The following is a 23,193-nucleotide window of genomic DNA, read 5'->3' on the forward strand; positions in this document are numbered from 1 at the left end:
CTCCCGGATGAGCGGGAGAGCTGGGAGGTGGTGCGACGCGGGCGCCGTGTTTATCCCCGCGAGGGGAGGGCCGAGTCCAGTGGGCGGAGCCTGGACGCCCTAACCCTGAAGAGGTGGAGTTGAGTGAGGTGAGAGCAGGAGTCTGGTGTAGGCTTCTCTAACCGACGAGGTAAGTGGAATAGCCTAGGACGTTTCGGCCAACGTTTCGGGAATAAATTGTGGGGTCAGGAGGGTGGAATGCACGTGAACTGTAAGGAAACAGGCACCTTGCCTGACTTGCTCCTCCTATAACTGTCCAAAGTTAGTCACCGCGGGTATTGTGGGGGATGTGCGAGTGTGTGTCTCTGGCCAGGTGTGTTTTGTCGTGTTGTGTCCACTTTTCCCTTCAGAAATCGCTTTTCCGTTAAATTGTGAGAGGATCGTACCTTGACCGTGACTCAAAATGTGTAACCTTTGTACTGGAAGCCTCTGTTACGCAAGCACTCCCAGCTCCCCGCTCCACTTTCGAACTTGTGTTCTTACCTACACTCACTCAGAACGAAGGGTCAGCCTCCCGGGAGTTGCTTAACAGATCACAGGAGACACACGCGGCGGATTTTTGTTATTCGTTTTCTGAGGTCCCTGAATGGTTCAGTTCAGTTCAGTTCAGTCGCTCAGTCGTGTCCGACTCTTTGCGACCCCATGAACCGCAGCACGCCAGGCCTCCCTGTCCATCACCAACTCCCGGAGTTTACTCAAACCCGTGTCCATCAAGTCGGTGATGCCATCCAACCATCTCATCCTCTGTCGTCCCCTTCTCCTTCTGCCCTCAGTCTTTCCCAGCATCAGGGTCTTTTCAAATGAGTCAGCTCTTCGCATCAGGTGGCCAAAGTATTGGAGTTTTGGCTTCAACAGCAGTCCTTCCAATTAACACCCAAGATTGATCTCCTTTAGGATGGACTGGTTGGATCTCCTTGCAGTCCAGGGGACTCTCAAAGAGCCTTCTCCAACACCACAGTTCAAAAGCATCAATTCTGCGCTCAGCTTTCTTTATAGTCCAACCCTCACATCCATACATGAACAGTGGAAAAACCATAGCCTTGACTAGACAGACCTTTGTTGGCAAAGTAATGTCTCTGCTTTTTAATATGCTGTCTAGGTTGGTCATAACTTTCCCTCCAAAGAGTAAGCATCTTTTAATTTAATGGCTGCAATCACCATCTGCAGTGATTTTGGAGCCCAGAAAAATAGTCAGCCACAGTTTCCACTGTTTCCTGAATGGTTACTGTGTTAAAAAGCTAAAAGTTTAAACTTTTAGTTTTGGTGTTTTTTGTTTTTCCCAAAGTACTTAAAAAAAGGAATGAGCTGAAAAAAAATTTTTTTTAATTAAAAAAAAAAAAAAAAGGAATGAGCTGGCTTGATCTCTAGTCCAACTCTGCCGTCCTACGGACTGTGTAGCACCATGCTCCTCTGTCCATGGGATTTTCCAGGCAAGAAAACTGGAGTGGATTGCCATTTCCTCCACCAGGGGATCTTCCTGACCCAGGAATCAAATCCTCAGCTTCTTGTATCATATAGTAAAACCAGGAAAGCAGTCTAGTCTTATTTTGTGGATAGTGTCATGTTGGGATTGAATAGACCTGGAAGGTAATCTAGCCTCTTTACTCAATTTTGCTCTAAATGTTGAACAATTCCAGGCACAGATAGTCAAGTCTTGTAGGGTTTGTTAAGTACAGTAAGTTTCAGAACAGGGATTACATGCCTTATCCCCTGCCATGTTTCCAGAGTGAACTTGCCTCTGTAATTTGTGAGGCTCAGTACAAAATGAAAATGCAGTGTCCCTTGTTCAAAATGCAATGGGAAAGTGTTATTAAAGCTACTAAGATATAAGCTGTCTCATTTTTTCTGTAGTATCTCTTTCAACTTGTCATGATGTTTTAACTAATAGCATTAACTTGCTATTATTATCAAGGGCATTATTAATCATGCTATTTTATTATTAATACTATCATTAATTTGCTCTTTATTGTCAAAAGAAATTAAAAGGTTAATTCATTAGCATGAGATTTACCACTCTATATTGTGTAATACCAGTTTTAAATACAAACATAAGATTTAGCTTATACGCAGAATCACTGAAATTTCACAGTTCATACTGTGTAGTTCATACAGGCTTATGTATTTTGTTCTCACTCTAACACTGAACAAAACTAACACCCCTGTTTTTATTTCACTTCTTGATGAAACTTCTGTATTATTTTACTTCTTGATGCGTGCTCATTCTACCGACTCCATGGAATCCAGGCAATTTGATTCTCAGTGAACTCTCTTGGATTGTGGGTCCAACAGCATTTTACATTCACAGGACTTAAATGATTTATGTGAATGGGAAGCAAGAATTTGTTGCCAAAATCTTGACTCTTTGTGCACTGATGCCAACCAGAAACACGGAGATAGAGTTATGGCGAAGGAAATAGAGGCTTGCTTTCTTTGGCAGGCAAAGATGGAACGCAGTAGGCTAGTGCCTCAAGAACTGTGCTCCTCTCCCTGGGTATTAGGGAGAGGTTATGCAAGATCCCCTGGAGAAGGGAATGGCAATGCCTAGAGAAGTCCATGGACAGAGAAGCTGAGTGGGCTACAGTCAGGGGATTGCAATGTGTCTGATTGAGCGACTAACACAATGTAGTCAAGTCAGGGGTATGTGACTTGTTATATTATGGCAATAACAGTTTTATTTGGGAGACCAAATTATGCATATTAAGTAAATAAAGGGCTTCCCTGGTAACTCAGTAAAGAATCTGACTACAGTGTGAGAGACCAGGTTCCTTCCATGAGTTGGGAAGATCCCCTGAAGAAGGGAAATGGCAACCCACTCCAGTATTCTTGCTTGGAGAATCCCATGGACAGAGGAACAGGGTAATAAGTTTTGGTATTTGATCAAGTACTAAAGAAGTGTTGGGTCTTATATATATGTTTGTGAAGAATGTGTTGTTTGAAACTGTCAAAATTAGAAATCCAGTTTCTAAGAAAATTATGAATCTTTGGAAAATTTTAAAAAAAATTTGGAAGAGTATTTCAAATGTTGCCAAAGTACTACCTTTCACTTAGTAAGTAATGATATGCCAGAGATTATTCAGATTAATGAGGTATTCAGTAACAATTTTAATGAGAAATCCGACAGTGTTCTTAGAAGCACCCTTAAGAGTTTTATCTTTATTCCTTGCTATGATTGGCCTAGAGTGGGATTTCTCCAGCCACCTAGTATTACTTTTGTTTGTTTGTGCTTTTTGGCTCACATTTTATTTAAATCTGTCTGCTTGTGCACCTCGTCACCTGTACAGTTGAGGTAAGGTACTAATCTCTGCATAAATGTCTAATTATTGTAAAATGCTTAGCATATATTTTTTAAAAATCAAATTATACTTCATTAGTTATCAGAATAATTGAACATTAAAGCTGTTTACCAAAAATAAAATGTTTATTTGTAAATGAAATGATTTGAATATCAAAAGGTAATCATTTGTAGAAATTTCCATTTTTGTTAGCAATTTAAATTTTCTTTTGTAAAAGTGATAGTGTAAGAAACTCAGGTAATTTTTAGCCTAATTGTCAAATACAGAATAGAAAACACAAGTAAACGATCTATTATAGAAGTACCTGAGCATCCTACAACCAACTGTTATTCTACAACCACTTAAACACTTACTCATAAACCTTAGCAACTAACTACCTTTGCTTCAGCATCTATCGTCCTTAAACCAACTGTTAGAAAGCTGCATGTTCAGTCCAGGTACATGACTGGAGAAAAATGCATCATGTGCCCTCTTGGTTTGGTATTCCTTTTGTCTATTTAAATGTCAGCTATTTAAGGTGTTAGTATTAAAAGAGGTTACTTGAACATTTCTCACTTTGATTATTAAATACTAAAAGCTGTGGTTGCCTTTCTGTGAGGACAGACACCTAAGTGCCCTTTTGCCTTCCTTATATAACTGAATTCTTTCATTTCCAGAGCTTTAGATGTTCATGCTTGGTGCACTGTGAACTCTTGCAATCATTAATCTACACTTGCTTTATCTTGTAAATCCTCATGAAACCTCACAGCTCAGGTTGGGACTTGAACCCACTGTCTTTTGAGATCACACACTCAGGACTTAATGAAGCTCAAGTCTTTAGGTCGTATCTAAAGAAAGTATTCAGTGAGAGACAAAGTGATATGAAGTAGATTTATTTACAGAGACATTTCAAAAATACACAGAAGAACTGCACAAAAAACATCTTCATGACTCAGATAACTACAAGGGTGTGATCACTCACCTAGAGCCAGACATCCTGGAATGCAAAATCAAGTGGGCCTTAGGAAGCATCACTGCGAACAAAGCTAGTGGAGGCGATGGAATTCCAATTGAGCTATTTCAAATCATAAAAGGTGATGCTGTGAAAGTGCTGCACTCAATATGCCAGCAAATTTGGAAAACTCAGCAGTGGCCACAGGACTGGAAAAGGTCAGTTTTCATTCCAATCCCAAAGAAAGGCAATGCCAGAGAATATTCAAACTACTGCACAATTGCACTCATCTCATACACTACCTTAGCAAAGTAACACTCAAAATTCTCCAAGTTAGGCTTCATCAGTACATGAACTGTGAACTTCCAGATGTTCAAGCTGGATTTAGAAAAGGCAGAGGAATCAGAGATCAAATTGCCAACATCCATTGGATCATTGAAAAACCAAGAGTTCGAGAAAAACATCTAATTTTGCTTTATTGACTATGCCAAAGCCTTTGATTGTGGATCACAACAAACTGTGGAAAATTCTTCAAGAGATGGGAATACCAGACCACCTGACCTGCCTCTTGAGAAATCTGTATGCAGGTCAAGAAGCAACAGTTAGAACTGGACATGGAACAACAGACTGGTTCCAAATCGGGAAAGGAATACTTCAAGGCTGTGTATTGTCACCCTGCTTATTTAACTTACATGCAGAATACATCATGTGAAATGCCGGGCTGGATGAAGGACAAACTAGAATCAAGATTGCCAGTAGAAATATCAATAACCTCTGATATGCAGATGACACCACCCTTATGGCAGAAAGCGAAGAAGAACTAAAGAGCCTCTTGAAAGTGAAAGAGGAGAGTGAAAAAGTTGGCTTAAAACTCAACATTCAGTGATGGACAGGGAAGCCTGGCGTGCTGCAGTCCATGGGGTTGCAGAATCAGACATGACTGAGCAACTGAACTGAACTAATTTCATAAACAGAATGCCGTCTGTCTCAAAAAGCAAGACGGCCTTGGAAGAAAGACGGGCAGTGTGGGCCAGCTCAGAAAGCTAGAGGTCCCTAAATGTAGGGTGGTTAGCTTTTATGGGCTGGGTAACTTCATAGGCTAACAAGTGGGAGGATTATTCCAACTATTTGGGGCAGAGATTTTCAGGAATTGGGCCACCACCCACTTTTTGGCCTTCTATGGTTATGGTGCTTATGGATGTGCCATTTAGATGCTAATGCTTTACAACGAGGCTCAAGGTCTACTGGAAGTTGAATCTTTTGCCATCTTGGACTTAGTTGGTTCAGACTAGTTTTTCCCCAACAGCTATGTTATTCTTTTAAAGGTTGTGCCTTGTCCTCTAAGGAAGAAAGAAGATGGCTTGTGCCGAATATTCTTTTCATGTGCCAAGTCTAGAGGAGCTTGTTGGAGGTAAATACTATATTGAGTCTTTTTTATTATCCTAAGGAAAAAAAATAAAAATAAAACATTCTAAGATAATGAGAGTCCAAATCTCTACCTCTCAAAAAAACCTAAATTCACCATTCAAATAGTCTTGATGAGATACTAACTTTACAGAATGAAAATGAATATGATAATCCAAGATTTAAATGTGTGTGGTGCCCAAAGAGTACACAGTTTTGCTTTATTAACTTTTTACCAGTTGCAGTACTCTTGAAATAATCTACTGTGATACATTAATCATGTTCCCAATCTACTACTTTTTCCCCCTCTCCTGATATGACAGACTGCCAGTGAACCTTACTTAGGTTTTTCTGTCTGTATATATTTTTAGGTATCTCACCTTATTTGAGCAAAAATTTAAGGCAGTGTCACAGGATTAATTCAAAGGAAGGGATCTATTAATAGATAAGAAAAAGAAAGTGAAGCCAGGAGAGAGAGGGAATATATATATATATATATATAATTATGACAGATTCAAGTTGATGTTCGGCAGAAACCAACACAACATTGTAAAGCAATTTTCTTCCAATTAAAAAATAAATAGATCCTACATGCCTCAACTTAAGACCTGGTGCAGTCAAATAAATAAATGTTAAAAAAAAAAAGACTCTGGAGGGGTGCACAGATCCTTGTTTGGGGAACTAAGAGCCCACATACCACCCAGCATGGCCAAATATTAAAGTTTAAAAAAAAAGGTATTAACTGTTTCCAGTATCCCAGAAGACTCTTCACACTTTCTTCGTCAATATCACTTTCCCAGGAAGTGACCATTGTTCTGACCTCTGTGACCTTAGATTAGTTGCCTTTGTTTGAAATACACATAAGTGAAGTCATATAGCACATACTTTCATGTCCTCTTTTGCTAAACATTTTGCCTGTAAACAATGAAGGTGTTGCATGTAACTGCTTACTTTCTAGCTGTGTAAATATTTACATTTCAATTCCTGGAATCCTTTCCCTAAAAGAAAAAGTGCAGTGTTTATCTTCAGTGGTTTATAATCACTACAGCTAACAGTGGTATTTATGGAATTATTTATGTAATTAGTATGCATATCTTGTGATTAATTATGTGTCTAGTATCTCAGTAAGTTCATTAAGAAGATTGTTCCCCCCTCTTTTTGTTTGTTTATATGATTTTTTTGGCAGCACAGCATGCAGGAGTACCCCCGTCAGTGGAAGCATGGGGTCTTAACTGCTGGCCCCCAAGGCTCCTTTTAAATTACTCAAGTTTAGGGACTTCCTGGTACTCCAGAGGGTAAGACTCCTTGCTTCCACTGCAGGTGGCAAAAATTCCATCCCTGTTCTGGGAACTAAGATCCCACATGCTGGGCAGTGCAGCCAGAAATTTAAAAAAAAAAAAAAAAATTATACAAGTTTAGGTTGGAAATAGGACACACAAAACAATCGAGGGAAGACTTGATATGTGATGGCAAATTTCTACCTAATGTTAAGCTTTTTTCTTGTCTTCATTAGTTCTGCAGAAGGGGCTAACAGATAACTTTGCTGAAGTCCAGGTCTCTGTAGTTGATTGCCCTGATTTAACTAAGGAGCCATTTACCTTTCCTACAAAAGGTAAGCAATCTTTGCAATTAGCTTTTCCTTTTCAGACCAAATCTTTTCCTGAAACCAAAATTATTTTTAAGGATTATCTTAAATTATCTACAAATAAAGGATATTGCCCCAACTTTTAGATTAAATTGTGCTTCATTTCTGTGTTTTCTAATATTGGTCAAATTTCATTTTATACCCTTGTAGGAAAATATGGTGTTTTATGTACTTTTATAACTTTCATAGGTTATATAATAGCTATTCAGTAGGCTAGCATCTGAATATCACATCAAAATTTTATTTTTAATTGTTCAAGTGACTGTTATGGAAACTTATTATAATTTTTATGTTTTACTTACTCAATATCAGAAGGGATCTTAAAAGCCTTGTATTTATTTGAATCATCTATTAAATATTTACATCCCTTCAACAAATTTGTCAACTGATTACCAATGTTGAAAGTGAGGAGGGACATTAATATTGATGCTGAAACAGCCTCTGTGTAGCAGCGTCAAATTGACTCTCAGAGACAAAAGAATTTTCTGTGAAATAGAAAAGAATAGCTTTATTACTTTGCCAGGCAAAGGGGGACATAACAGACTAATGCTCTCAAAACTATGGGTCCCAGACTGAAGTGGGGGTTGTGGGGAGTCTTAGGGAGGGGTTAGTCATGGGAGGGGTTTCTCACTGGGATCAGGGTGCTCACAAGGCTTGCATTTGTTCAGTATAGAGATTGTCTCAGGCGGTCCTATGATCTGTGGTTCTCAAGGTTATTGAACTGTAACTTTCTCTTTGGAATGAAGAATGTTTCATCAAGTAGTTAACATCTTTCATTTGGTGGGGGTTTTAGTTCTGCAGAAGAGCTCAAGAATACTGTTCTGTATGTCCCTTACTGGAAGGACCCATTTGAAAAGACCCTGATGCTGGGAAAGATTGAAGGTGGGAGGAGAAGGGGATGACAGAGGATGAGGTGGTTGGATGGCATCACCGACTCGATGGACATGAGTTTGAGCAAGTTCCAGGAGTTGGTGATGGACAGGAAGACCTGGCGTGCTGCAGTGCAAGGGGTCACAAAGAGTTAGACACGACTGAGCGACTGAACTGAACTGGTAACCCTTAAGGAAGAACCTGCTCCAAGGCTACACTATTTATTTTGGCTGCTCTGGGCCTTAGTTGTGGCTCGTGGAATCATCACTGTGGCATGCGGACTCTTGGTTGTGGAATACATATAGTTCCCCGACCATGGATTGAACCTGGGTCCCCTGCATTGGGAATGTGGAGTCTTCACCACTGGACCATGAGGGAAGTCCCCTTAAAATATAATTTTAGCTAAATCCCTCCACCCCCACACACAAAAAAAGATTTTTAAAGGACTAAGTCATTATAGACTAATATAGAAACTTCATCCAATCCAGACATTGGTCCCAGTTCTAGCCCTTGCCTTACCATCAACTCCATTGCCTTTATGTTACTAACTATATCAAGTTATATTTGGTTATGACCGTATTAGAAACACAAGTAGGGAACTCCTCAGCAATCCAGTGGTTAGCACTCCTGGTCAGGGAACTCAGATACCATAAGCCAAGTGGCACAGCCAGAAAAACAACAAAAAAGAAAAAAAAAAAACAGGTAGTTAGAATAGGACAGGGGTCCTAGCTACTTTTAGGTTGGCCAAAAGATTCATTTGGTTGTTTTCCTTAAGATGGCTCTAATAGCACTTAGTTGTCTTTAGCTTCATTCAGAACAGTTTTGTTAGATTACATTGTGACAGCTGTCATATCAGCATACATTTTTAAAAAACTTATCAAAATGGGCAAGTTTTGTGTAACCATTTTAATATTGAAGATAGAAGAAAAAAAGCAACATTTTCAGCATATTATGCTTTATTACTTGAAGAAAGGTAAAAACACAACTGAAACCCAAAAAAAGATTTGTGCAATGTGTGGAGAAGGTGCTGTGACTGAACAAATGTGTCTAAAGTGGTTTGTGAAGTTTTCTGTTGAAGATATGCTGGATGATGCTCCACGGTCGAGTAGACCAGTTGAAATTGATAGCTATCAAACTGAGACATTAATTGAGAATAATCAACTTATACCATCCAAGAGATTGCTGACACATTCAAAATATCCAGTGCTGAAAATCATTTGCAGCAGCTTGGTTATATTCATTGCTTTGATGTTTGGGTTCCACATAAGTTAAGCAGAGAAAACCTTCTTGACTATATCTCCACATGCGATTGTCTACTTAAATGACATGAAAACATTCTTTAAAAAAAAAATTGTGATGGGTGATGAAATGTGAATATTGTACAACAATGTGGAATGGAGGAGATCGTGGGGTAAGTGAAATGAACCACCACCAACCACACCAAAGATTGGTCTTTATCCAAAGAAGGTGATGTTGTGAATATGGAGAGATTGGAAGGGAGTCCGTTCTACTATGAGCACCTTCTGGAAAATCAAACAAGTTAATTCCAAAAAGTACTGTTCCCAATTAGACCAACTGAAAGCAGCACTTGATGAAAAGCATCCAGAATTAGTCAACAGAAAATGCATAATCCTCCATAATGCAAAGCTACATGTTTCTTTGATGACCAGGCAAAATCTGTTTTAGCTTGACTGGGAAGTTCTAATTCATCTGCCATATTCACCAGACATTGTACCTTTGGATGTCCATTTATTTTGGTCTTTACAAGATTTTCTTCGTGGAAAAAATTTCAGTTCCCTGAAAGACTGTTAAAGGCACTGAGAACAGTTCTTTGCTCAAAAAGATAGAAAGTGTTGGGAAGATGGAATTATGAAGTTAGCTGAAAAATGGCAGAAGGCAGTGGAACAAAATGGTGAATACTTTGTTCAATAAAATTCTTGGCGAAAATGAAAAATATGTGTTTTATTTTTACTTTAAAAACTGAAGGAAATTTTTCACCAACCCAATACAGATTCTGACCCCTACTATTTGTAAAATGATGAGAATGGAAAACTTATATACTCTTCTTTTTAAAAAAATTGAAGTAGAGCACTCATCGGCCATCGCAAACCGGATACCTCTCCTTTGCAGCTCTCTCTACTCCCTTTGTAACTATGTCTGACAAACCCGATATGACTGAGATTGAAAAGTTCGATAAATCGAAATTGAAGAAAACAGAAACGCAAGAGAAAAATCCACTGCCTTCAAAAGAAACTATTGAACAGGAGAAGCAAGCAGGCGAATCCTAATGAAGCATGCACTGCCAGCATGCACTGTACATTCCACAAGCACTGCCTTCTTATTTTACTTTTAGATGTTTAGCTTTGTAAGATGTAAGAGGTTGGATCGATTAAATGACTGCCAACCTTTTTCACATAAGAGAAAGGAGAACTATTCTAACAATGTATAGGCCATGGCCTGCCTCTCTCATCTGCCTGTCTGACTGGGAGGGAAAAAAAAACTGTTGGTGAAGGAGGAAGCTGGGTGGGACGACAGTGAACTCTAGAGTAAAAAGCAAGCTAGTCCAAGATGTCCTCTGGTCTTCGAAGTGCAGTTTGGAGGGCCATTTCCTTTTTGTTACAATGATTTTAAATACTGGTGTACAAACATTTTTTAACACAAATAAAAAATTTTAAAATGTAAAAAATGAAAAATTGAAGTATAGTTGATTTACAACGCTGTCACAATCTCTGCTGTAGAGCAGAGTGACTCAGTTATACACACATATACCTTCCTTTTTTATATTTTCCATTATGATTTATCACAGGATATAGAGTAAAATGTGTATACTCTCTTAAAAAATATTTATTTATTCATTCATTTATTTGGGTGCACCAGGTCTTAGTTGTGGCATGCAGAATCTTTAGTTGCAGCATATGGGATCTAGTTCCCTGACCAAGGATTGAACTCAGAACCCCTGCATTGGGAGCTCAGAATCTTAGCCACTGGATCACCAGGGAAGCCCCAAAAGTTGTTGTTCAGTCGCTCAGTTGTATCCTACTCTTGGCAATCCCATGGACCTTATACAGCATGCCAGGCTTCCTTGTCCATCACCATCTCCTGGAATTGACTCAAACTCATGTCCATTGAGTTGGTGATGCCATCCAACCATCTCACCCTCTGTCGTCCCCTTCTCCTCCTGCCCTCAATCTTTCCCAGCATCAGGGTCTTTTCCATTGAATTGGGTCTTCACATCAGGTGGCCAAAGTATTGGAGCTTCAGCATCAGTCCTTTCAATGAATATTAAGGGTTGATTTCCTTTAGGATTGACTAGTTTGATCTCCTTGCTGTCCAAGGGACTCTCAGGAGTCTTCTCCAGCACCATACTTTGAAAGCATCAATTCTTCTAAAAGATACATACTCTTAATAAGTGTCTTCTGGTATTTTATACTTAGATGTAGATGTTCACCTATTTTTAAGGTGTATTTTCTTTTTAGGCATCTGTGGAAAAACTAGAATTGCAGAAGTAGGAGGTGTGCCTTACTTACTGCCTCTTGCAAATAAAAAAAAAGTAAGTGTATTTTTACTTTTCACATTCACATGAAGATTATGGAAATTGATTCCTATTTTTATTCTTAGAAGACCCACTGACCAGTGTGACAAGCAAATGTTAATGGACTCAGTAACAAAAAGTAAACCTGGGAATTTATGTAAGTCAGTTTTAAATAATATGCTTTTTCTCTTACTTAGGTTTATGATTTAAATAAGATTGCAAAAGACATCCAGCTTCCTGGAGCTTTTATTCTTGGAGCAGGAGCAGGCCCATTTCAGACTCTTGGATTCAATTCTGAGGTCAGCATATTATCATATGTTATATATAATATGTAATATATACTAGTATAATTATTTTAATTTATTGATTTGACACTTAGTTTGCCTTTTTCCTTTTACTGCCCTATCAGAAATCCTGTCATCTGAATGAACTGTAAGTGGTTGATATGATACCTCTCTACAGATTTGATACTGTTTGGTACTGATTTAGAGTATAGCACATGCTCCAGTTAATCAAACTGAAATGGAGCACTCATCTCTAATTTAGATTTTCTTAAGTCACAGATGAGTCTATCAAAGGTCCTGCTGTGGTTTGCCGAGGACTCTGGACTATGAAAGATTTCGATCCTTACACATCAGAGGATTCCTAGCTTCTCTGACCTTGGCTAGTTCAAAGACAGCTTTTAATCAGAAGATGCATGAAATGTTTAATGACCTAGTCAACTCCCTCTTTCAGACCAATAGTAGGGATCTAGCCCAGTAGTTTGATTGTTATTTATATAAGGTAATATCCATCACTGTGTATGTCAACGCATTTCCAACATAAAAATATCAGTGCTTCTTCACATCTCATGAACAGAGAGTGAATAACCTCCTCAGTTTGCACATTCTGTCTCACTGCCTCTTACAAATGTGACTGTTAGTCAATAATCATACAAGTCTTTTTACAGAAACATTAATATAAATTGGCTAGTGTTCAAGAGAAAAGTTTAAAATTTAAAATGAGAAATTTTAAAGCAAATGTCACAATCTCTTAGAAACACCATAATACTGTAAACATTTTATAAAATGTTTTTTCCAGTTTTTTATTTTTGTAAATCTTTAGCATTTTAATCTAACATTAAATATTCTATTTTTCATGTTTTATTATTAGATCTTGAAATAAAATGTCTTAAAGTGTAGGGCAAAATATTTTGTCACATTTTCAAGATATTCTCTTTTGCATAGAGATTCTATGATTGACTAAATACCTTATTTACTTTTCTTTTCAGTTTATGCCACTTGTTCAAACAGAAAGTGAACACAGACCTCCTGTGAATGGAAGTTACTTTGCTCGGGTTAACCCTGCAGATGGAGGGTGTCTACTGGAGAAATACAGTGAGAAATATCATGATTTTGGGTGTGCATTACTGGCTAATCTTTTTGCCAGTGAAGGCCAACCTGGGAAGGTGATTTTGTTCATAAAAACGCAATATTCTCCAAAATTTCTCAGAGAGCTAAAAATCTGAATGCTTATTGCTACTGTAATTTTCTTAAGAAAGTCCAAAGATACCCAAGTCAAAGCTCTTTAAATAATCCAGTTATGAAAGATTCAGAAAGTACTGCAGGCAGAGTGAAAGTCTCATTTAAAACTAAGGTTAAGAATAATACTAGTAAACAATAGCCTTTATCCCAGGAACTAAAAGGTAATAGGATATTCTTTGGGGAGTGAGTTAGTCAAATAGATGAACCATGCAGCTGAAGTTGATAATGTCTGCCTACAGTTAGTACATACGTAACTTGCTCATTCCTGACTGATCATTGATTGAGATATCTAGAAATGAGGGGATTATATTATAGATTATAGAAATTATAGAAAGAATAGATAAGGAGAATTAACACCCCACTTCATATTTATTTCCTATTAGAACCAAAAAAAGATGATTTCATGTTCCAAAATTGTAATGATGGTCACACAACTCTATAAATATACTGAAAGCCATTGAATTGTTTACTTTAAGTAGGTGGATTGTATAGTATGTGAATTGTATCCCCAATAAAGCTGTTTATTTTTTTAAGATGATTTCAGTTTTAGCAGTGTGAGAACTCTCAAATTTTATAAAGAGATAACTACTTCAGCCACTTTGAGAAATGAGGTGGTGAAGCAAAAATACCTACTAAAGTGGGGGTAACAGAAGTCCAGAATTTTAAAGGAAATGAGAAAATATAGTCATTTCTTCTCTAGTTATCAGAAATTAATCCTTTAAATCAAAGAATTCTCAATCTTTTACCATATTGACATATAGTAAGAGTCTCAAGAGTTCAGTGTTGAATTTAGCTATAAATTTATAAAATTAAGCTATAACTCTCTTTCTCAGTCCAAAAAAGCATGAATAGATAGTATTAGAGTAAATGATATATCTCACATATATATATATTATTAAGACTTAGAGGACTCAGACACTTCTGCTAATACCTGGGTGCTCAAAACAAACAATTGAATATTTGCTTGATGGCATTGAATTATATAATGTTTCACTTTGGTAGTTATTTGCATAATATTTTGCAGCTTACAACAATGGTATGTATGTTCTCTCTAGGTCATTGAGGTGAAAGTCAAAAGAAGAACTGGAAAACTTAACTTTGTGACATGTATGAGGCAGACTCTTGAAAAACATTATGGAGATAAGCCTGTAGGAATGGGAGGTGCTTTCATAATTCAGAAGGGAAAAGTGAAGACTCACATTATGGTAAAGGCCTCTGCACGTGTGTGTGTGTGTGTGTGTGTGTGTGTGTGTGTGCGCGCGCATGTGCTTAAGATTGTAGGAGATTTGAATATACATTGAGAATTTAACCTTTCAAGACGTTCTGAACAAGTCCTTTTACTACAATCGTGTTACCTTAAAATTTAAATGACAAAGAATACTGTAAAGCATGTTATATGATAAGGTCCTGCTAGAATCCTTTCTTCATGTTAATAATATTAGAACTTTCTTCTTAGTTTGTTTCAAAGGTCAAGGTAGCTGTGAGTGTAAGCCTTGAAAGTGCAAGTGAAAGTCGATCAGTTGTGTCTGACTCTTTGTGACCCCTTGGACTATACAGTCCATGGAATTCTCCAGGCCAGAATACTGGAGAGGGTAGCCTTTCCCTTCTCCAGGGGATCTTCCCAACCCAGGGATTGAACCCAGGTCTCCTGCATTGCAGGTGGATTCTTCACCAGTTGAGCAACAAGGGAAGCCCAAGAATACTGGAGTGGGTAGCCTTTCCCTTTTCCAGGGGATCTTCCCAACCCAGGAATCAGACCTGGGTCTCCTGCATTACAGGCAGATTCTTTACCAACTGAGCTATCAGGGAAGCCCAAAGTGAATTTGGGGGCAGGCTCTCCTGCCCTGACGCCATCCCAGCCTTAGAAACTGATTGTTTCCATTGCTAGAATCCTAACCTCAGTATATTGAGTTTACTGTTAAGATGGTTGTGAAAAAAAAATGGTTGTGGTTTAAGGGAAAAAATTCATTATGAAAATTATAATCTTATATGATGCTGTGAAAATGCTGCACTATGAAAATTATAATCTTATATGATGCTGTGAAAATGCTGCACTCAATATGTCAGCAAATTTGGAAAACTAAGCAGTGGCCACAGGACTGGAAAAGGTCATGTTTCATTCCAATCCCAAAGAAAAGCAATGCCAAAGAATGCTCAAACTACCGCACAGTTGCACTCATCTCACACGCTAGCAAAGTAATGCTCAAAATTCTCCAAGCCAGACTTCAACAGTACATGAACCGTGAACTTCCAGATGTTCAAGCTGGTTTTAGAAACTGCAGAGGAACCAGAGATCAAATTGCCAACATCTGTTGGATCATCAAAAAAGCAAGATAGTTCCAGAAAAACATCTATTTCTGCTTTATTGATTATGCCAAAGCCTTTGACTGTGTGGGCCACAACAAATTGTGGAAAATTATGAAAGAGATGGGAATACCTGACCACCTGACCTGCCTCTTGAGAAACCTGTATGCAGGTCAGGAAGCAACAGTTAGAACTGTACATGGAACAACAGACTGGTTCCAAATCGAGAAAGGAGTATATCAAGGCTGTATATTGTCACCCTGCTTATTTGATGTATATGCAGGGTATATCATGACAAATGCTGGGCTGGAAGAAGCACAAGCTGGAATCAAGATTTCTGGGAGAAATATCAATAACCTCAGATATGTGGATGACACCACCCTTATGGCAGAAAGCGAAGAAGAACTAAAGAGCCTCTTGATGAAACTGAAAGAGGAGAATGAAAAAGTTGGCTTAAAGCTCAACATTCAGAAAACTAAGATCATGGCATCTGGTCCTATCACTTCATGGCCAATAGATGGGGAAACAGTGGAAACAGTGAGAGACTATTTGTTTGGGCTCCAAAATCACTGCAGATGGTGACTGCAGCCATGAAATTAAAAGACATTTGCTCCTTGGAAGAAAAATTATGACCAACCTAGACAGCATATTAAAAAGCAGAGACATTACTTTGCCAACAAAGGTCTATCTAGTCAAAGCTATGGTTTTTCCAGTAGTCATGTATGGTTTTTCCAGTCATGTATGGATGTGAGAGTTGGACTATAAAGAAAGCTGAGCGCCGAAAAATTGATGCTTCTGAACTGTGGTGTTGGAGAAGACTCTTGAGTCCCTTGGACTGCAAGGAGATCCAACCAGTCCATCCTAAAGGGAATCAGTCCTGAATATTCATTGGAAGGACTGATGCTGAAGCTGAAACTCAAATACTTTGGCCACCTGATGTGAAAACTAACTCATTAGAAAAGACCCTGATGCTGGGAAAGACTGAAGGCAGGAGGAGAAGGGGACGACAGAGGATGAGATGGTTGGATGGCATCACTGACTCAATGGACATGAGTTTGAGTAAACTCCGGGAGTTGGTGATGGACAGAGAGGCCTGGAGTGCTATAGTCCATGGGGTCGCAAAGAGTCGGACATGACTGAGTGACTGAACTGAACTGGACTAGCTGTAAAAAAAAAAAAAATCTATTTATAAGATATTAATGATGGAATACCATATGAGGACAGACCAGGTCATCTAAGATTTTCAAAACTAATTTTTGGGATTTCCCTGGTGTCCCAGTGGTTAAGAATCCACCTGCCATTGCAGGGGACACAAGTTCGATCCCTGGTCCTGGAAGATCCCACATGCCCCAGGGCAGCTAAGTCCATGAGCCACAACTACTGAGCCCACACACTCTAGAGCCCATGCTCTGCTACAAGAGAAGCCATTGCAAATGAGAGGCCCACGCACCACAGGTGGAGAGTGGCCCTTGCTTTCAGCAACTAGTGAAAGCCCTTATGTTGCAACAAAGACCCAACACAGCCAAAAATAAAATAAACAACAAAATAATTTTAAAAAATAATTTTTGGTAGGTGAGTGAATGAAGTGTCATTGTTGTTCATTCCCAAGTCATTTCAGACTCTTTATGATCCCATGGACTGTGCAGGATGCTAGGCTCCTCTGTCCTCTATTTCCCAGAGTTTGCTCAAATTCATGTCCATTGAGTCAATGATGAACAAAATGTAAAAGTGTTGCACTTTAATGTTGTTTTGTTTTAACAGTGAAGCTGTCACAAAATATATTGTTTTAAAGTTTTTAGTCTGGTAATTTTAAATGGCAAACCAGCTGATATCGCATATAAAGACATATTGTGAAACTACTTAATTACTTTTCCAAATTATTTACAACAAAATTATAGGTCAATCCATTTGTAAATACCAAATGATCATAGGATTTTTAAAAAATCAAATAAACAATACTTTACTTTGAACTGTAGTTACCGTGATGTACATTAGATCTTTAAACTTATTCATCTTACAACTGAAAGGTTGTACCCTTTGATCAGCATCTCCTCATTTCACTCCCATCCTACCTCAACTTCTGACAACCACCACGCTACTGTTTCTCTAAACTGGACTTTTTTAGATTCCACATACAAGTGATATCACCCAATATTAGTCTGGGACTGGCTTATTTCACTCAGTATAGTATCCTCCAAGTTCATCTACATTGTTACAAATGATGGGATTTCCTGCTTTTTAAAGCCTGAATGATATTTCATATATATCACAACTAGAAAGATAGGTAACAATTTCTTTGTCCATTCATCCATTATTGTTGTTATTGTTTAGTTGCTAAGTTGTGTCTGACTCTTTGGCACCCCATGGACTGCAGCATACCAGGCTCCTCTGTCCTCCACTGTCTCCCAGAATTTGCTCCAATTTATGTCCATTGAGTTGGTGATGCCATCCAGCCATCTCAGTATCTGTTGCCCCCTTCTCTTCCTTCCCTCAGTCTTTCCCAGCATCAGGGTCTTTTCCAATGAGTTGTCTCTTCATACCAGGTGGCCAAAGTATTGGAGCTTCAGCTTCAGCATCAGTCCTTCCAATGAATATTCAGGGTTGATTTCCTTTAGGATTGACTGATTTGATCTCCTTGCAGTCCAAGAGACTCTCAAGAGTCTTCTCCAACACCACAGTTTAAAAGCATCAATTCTTCGGTGCTCAGCCTTCTTTATGGTCCAGTTCTCACATCTATACATGACTACTAGAAAAACCACAGCTTTGGCTATATGGATTTTTGTCAGCAAAGTAATACTCTGCTTTTTAATGCACTATCTAGGTTGGTCATAGCTTTTCTTTCAAGGAGCAAGCATCTTTTAATTTCCTGGCTGCATTCATCCATTGACAGACACTTAGGTTGTGTTTCCCAGTCTTGGCTATCATGAATAATGCTGCAATGAAAATAGGAGTCCAGTTATCTCTTCAAGATGGTGATTTCATTTACTTTGGATATATACCTAAAAGTAGAATTGCTAGATCATATGGTAGTTTTATTTTTAATTTTTTGAGGAACTTCTATAATGGTTCTACATTCCCACTTGCAGTGTACAAGGGTTGTCTTTTCTCTACATCCTCACCAACACTTTTTATCTCTTGTCTTTTTGGTAACAGCCATCTTCACTAAAATGAACTGATGTCTCATGGTTTTGATTTGCATTTACCAAATGAATAGTGATATTGAGTGCTTCTTCATATACCTGTTGGCCATTTGTATGTCTTCTTTGGAAAAATGTCTAATTCAGTTATTTGATCATTCTTTTAATATTTTTTTTTTGCTTGTGAATTCCTTATGTATTTTAGATATTAACCCCTTATCAGATATATGGTTTGCGGATATTTTCTCCCATTCCATAGGTTGCCTTTTCATTTTGTTGACTGTTTTCTTTGCTATACAAAAGCTTTTTAGCTTAATGTTATCCCACTTGTTTTCCTTTTGTTACCTGTACTTTTGATGCCAAATCTAAAAAGTCAAACCCAGTGTCTTAAAACTTTCTCCCAGTGTTTTCTTCTAAAAGTCTTTATAGCTTTAGCTCTTATATTTAGGTGTTTGATCCATTTTTAATTTTTGTATCTGGTATGAAGTAAGGGTCTAACTTCATTTTTTTTGCATAAGGACATCAGTTTTCCAAGCATTGTTTGTTAAAAATATAAAAAGATAGTCCTTTCCCATTGAATGGTCATGGCATCCTTGTCAGAAACCATTTGACCATATATGCAAGGATTTACTTCTGGGATCTCTTCTGTTCCATTGAACTGAATGCCTGTCTTTATGCTAGTGTCACACTGTTTTGATTACTACAGCTTTGCAGTAAGCTTGATATCAGGAAGTGTGAGACGATTTGGGGCCCCTTGAGAGTCCATATGAATTTTTCGGTGGATTTTTCTGTTTCTGCAAAAACATCATTGGGATTTTGATAGGAATTGCAGTGAATCTGGAGATCATATTTGATAGTATTGACATGTCAACAATATTAAATTGTCCAATCCATGAGCACAAGATGCCTTTCCTGGAGTCTTTTAAAATTCATTTCAGCAATGCTTTGCACTTTTCAGTGTACACGTCTTTAGCCTTCTTAAGTGTATTCCTCAATATTTTATTCTTTTTGATGCTTCTACTCCACTTTCAATGCCTTGCTTTTTTTTTCCATCTAGCAATAGCAATAATAACATTTAAGACTGGGATGAGGATATGCTCATAGGAAAGCTGAGAGGCTATGAAAAATAAAAATACAGCAATAGACTCCTTTATTTATTCATTCATATCTTTCAGTGGGTACACACTGGTTGGCGGTCCTTTTGAAAACTAGGGTATATGAATCTCCTGGTGCCAAAAATTGCAGTAGAATGTATAAGAAAGTTTAAAGCTTTTAACAATGAAATTATATATAAATTTTTAGCTCAGTAATATTCAGTATGTTTACATGTTTAATGTTCTTTCATTATAGCCTGCAGAATTTTCTTCCTGTCCACTGAACTCTGATGAAGACGTGAATAAATGGTTGCGTTTTTATGAGATGAAGGCTCCTTTGGTTTGTCTGCCAGTTTTTGTCTCCAGAGATCCCGTAAGTCTATGTCTGTCTTTTACATTGCAAGATATTACAGTGGTAGTGCTTGATTTTTAGAAAATTGTTCTTAATTAAGAACTAGAATAATTTCCAGAATTACCTTGAAAGGTAAGGAAGCAAGTAGCTGACTACGTAAGATCTAGGCAAAGTAGATTTTACCTTTGGAGAACTGAAGGCACAAACATTTTAAATAGCATCCAAAGTTATGTTATTAAATAGTATAATCAGGACAGGATTCAGATCTATTTGCTGTTCTTCATACTATTCATTATATTCTAGTTTTCTACCCTTGAAAAATAATAATATAGTCTAATTCAAACCAAATATCTACTGCTGTACTGACTAGCTATATCTTTTGATTTAGTGATTACATGTCTAGGAATTAATCATTAAATATATGCTTACATGATAAAATGATTAGTGAAAAGGGTTATTCATGACATCATTGTTGTAATAGCAGAAGAGCTGGAAATCTAAGTCTCATTTGGAAAGAGTTAGGCAGCTCTCATGATCTTCCCTGGTGGCTCAGACGGTAAAGCATCTGCCTGCAATGTGGGAGACCTGGGTTCGATCCCTGGGTCGCGAAGATCCCCTGGAGAAGGAAATGGCAACCCACTCTAGTACTCTTGCCTGGAAAATTCCATGAACAGAGGAGCCTTGTAGGCTACAGTTCATGGGGTCACAAAGAGTCGGACATGACTGAGTCACTTCACTTCATGATCTGAAAGCTATATTGTTAATTTAAGAAAACAACATATAACATGGTACCTGCAGAATACTACCTATGAGTAATTAAAAATATAATCTTTCTGGAAGGATATAGAAGATACTGCTTACTGTGGTTGCCTTTAGGAAAGGAATGATGACGGCAGGAGTTGGAAAGATACATTTTACTGAATATAAACTTTTGCACCCTCTGAATTTTGATTCATGTGACTGTATTACCTACCCCAAAAAATTACGGTAGCCTAAATTAAAAAGGTCTCCTATCCCCTAAGTTCTATGCCAAATAATTGGAAGACTAACAGATGGCTTCTCCGCTGTTCTAGGGATTTGATTTGCGGTTGGAGCACACTCATTGTTTCAGTCATCATGGAGAAGGTGGACACTACCATTACGACACCACCCCAGATACAGTGGAGTACCTCGGATACTTCTTACCTGCTGAGTTTCTCTATCGCATTGATCAACCAAAAGAGACCCATTCATTTGGGCGAGATTAAATCATCTGGTACTTGTTTAGAAAAAGTAATAACTAAGGTTAATTGATTGATTAACTCATTAATTGATACTAATATAAAGTCTAATAGAAATGCTCTCACTACTTCAGCCCTATTTTTGGGGGCCTTTGAAATGAAAGTTATGTTAACATTGGGTTCTGTGTTATTTCACATATCTATCTGAGAGGGACTATTGGGAACACAAGACACGTGATGGAAATGTTCTTCATTATTTTTATTCTAAAAATCATTCTTATGTTTATAATTAAGTATAAACATGATTAAGAATCAAGTGATTATTCCTATTAGCTAATAGTAATTTACATTTGTATAACATTATTCAGTTTTTCAAATTAGTCTCACAACTGCTAAGTGGATGTTTCTGGGTATTAGAAAAATCAGTGTTGGAATGTTGGTTATTGTTAAATCTTTCTACTGAATTTTAAAAATCCATTTTAGAAGTCAGAGTACACTTTTTTTTTCATGGAACAAGGCAGTCAGAGGGAGCACCTTTACTTCTTTTGGTGAAGTTGAACCATAATTAGAAGTTTGCAGTTTGCCTTTCACAAATGTCAGTTGGAAGCAGTTTGTATCTTGTTGGTTATTTGCAAGAAGAGAAGGGGGAAGAAAAGCATCAAAATATAACTTTGAAGTGTGTATAATTTATAAGTGAGGCTGTTGCTAAATATGACTACTGTCCTTTGTGAAATATAAAATTATACTTTACTGATTATAATGGTTGAGATTTTCCTCAGTGTTTTTCTATAATAACCATTTGCCAAAAACAACTCTCTAATCTTGTAATACCAACACTACAGATTTAGGAGCTTTTTAGTACTAAGCATATAATAAATCATCAGGAAATATGTTTTGATTGTCTTTGGATGTTAACTATAATGTGTCCTATGTATAAATCCCTAAATATTACTTTTAAGTAAACACTAGTCTGTAACAAAAAAATGAATAAAAATTTTATGTTCATATGATACTGTGTTTCTATTTTTTTATTTTTATTTGTGTATTTGGCTGTGTTGAGTCTTAGTTGAGGCACTGGAGATCAATCTTCATTGTAGCATGGCAGATCTTTGGTTGTAGCATGGGAACTCTGAGCTGTGGCATATGGAATATGGTTCCTCCACCAGGGATCCAACCTGGGCCCACTGCACCACCAGGGAGTCCCTGGGTTTCGTATTAATATCTTACCTCCAGACAAAAATAATATTAGTATTCTTTCCTTTAACAAATACATACTGGATGAACAACATAGCCTATCCTCTGGAAACGTAGGCTCCATGGCAGGAGCTTTGATCACCATTATACACTGTGCCTTTAACAGAATCTGCCCAAAGTAGACACTCAATAAATATTTGTTGAATGAATAGATGAATGATTATGACAGATACTTCACTAGATGCTGGGATCGATCATTCAGTCCTTTACATGGTAGGAGAAGGCAAATAAGCAAATATATATTATATCAGGCGGTATTCATGCTCTGAAGAAAAATGAAAGGCTGAAGGAGGGTCTGTTTTGTTGTGGGCATCCCACGCTGAGAAAAGGTGGACTCCACACCCAGCTCAGTTGTTGAGAATGACGGAGTCACACACACCAAGGGGATCCGAAAGACTTCATGATTCCCATAATGAGGCTTTCTGGAGGTAGCAGGGCAGCTCCCAAGCAAGTCCAAAAATGGCCTGAGAGAACAGGGAGAGAAGACTGGCTTGGGGGTTTTATGATGGTTAGCAGGTCGGGTCAGGGTGATGGTTGTGCATGCAGTTTGAATTTTCCACAGGTGTCAAAGCAAGAAGGAGTCAGGCATTTTTTT

General features: G+C 37.9%; 2 protein-coding genes across 3 annotated transcripts; both read left to right on the forward strand.

The window, feature by feature from the left end:
- The first annotated feature begins 31 nt into the window (after positions 1–31).
- Positions 32–22,354, forward strand: C29H11orf54 (chromosome 29 C11orf54 homolog). Of its 2 annotated transcripts, XM_043452720.1 has the most exons (9): positions 32–169; positions 5,589–5,674; positions 7,181–7,279; positions 11,659–11,732; positions 11,912–12,013; positions 12,985–13,161; positions 14,293–14,442; positions 20,029–20,145; positions 21,198–22,354. In XM_043452720.1, exons 2-9 carry the CDS (start codon positions 5,620–5,622, stop codon positions 21,369–21,371), a joined length of 948 nt encoding a protein of 315 aa, XP_043308655.1. In that variant the 5' UTR covers positions 32–169; positions 5,589–5,619; the 3' UTR covers positions 21,372–22,354. The 2 variants fall into 2 exon arrangements, with proteins under 2 accessions (XP_043308655.1, XP_043308656.1); XM_043452721.1 differs by lacking the exons at positions 32–169; positions 5,589–5,674 and having other exon boundaries at positions 7,242–7,279; positions 11,659–11,736.
- Positions 8,287–10,644, forward strand: LOC122431405 (thymosin beta-4-like). The gene has a single exon (XM_043452725.1). It carries the CDS (start codon positions 10,336–10,338, stop codon positions 10,468–10,470), a length of 135 nt encoding a protein of 44 aa, XP_043308660.1. The 5' UTR covers positions 8,287–10,335; the 3' UTR covers positions 10,471–10,644.
- Positions 22,355–23,193: the final 839 nt, after the last annotated feature.

The sequence above is a fragment of the Cervus canadensis genome, chromosome 29, assembly GCF_019320065.1.
Source record: "Cervus canadensis isolate Bull #8, Minnesota chromosome 29, ASM1932006v1, whole genome shotgun sequence".
Taxonomy (NCBI): domain Eukaryota; kingdom Metazoa; phylum Chordata; class Mammalia; order Artiodactyla; family Cervidae; genus Cervus; species Cervus canadensis.

Bases quoted from the DNA above. Each gene is read 5' to 3' on its own strand.
- C29H11orf54 (XM_043452720.1), top strand. From the start codon at position 5,620: ATGGCTTGTGCCGAATATTCTTTTCATGTGCCAAGTCTAGAGGAGCTT. The intron at 5,675-7,180 runs GTAAATACTATA...TGTCTTCATTAG, and splicing joins TCTAGAGGAGCTTGTTGGAG to TTCTGCAGAAGGGGCTAACA. The intron at 13,162-14,292 runs GTGATTTTGTTC...TGTTCTCTCTAG, and splicing joins GTGAAGGCCAACCTGGGAAG to GTCATTGAGGTGAAAGTCAA.
- LOC122431405 (XM_043452725.1), top strand. From the start codon at position 10,336: ATGTCTGACAAACCCGATATGACTGAGATTGAAAAGTTCGATAAATCG.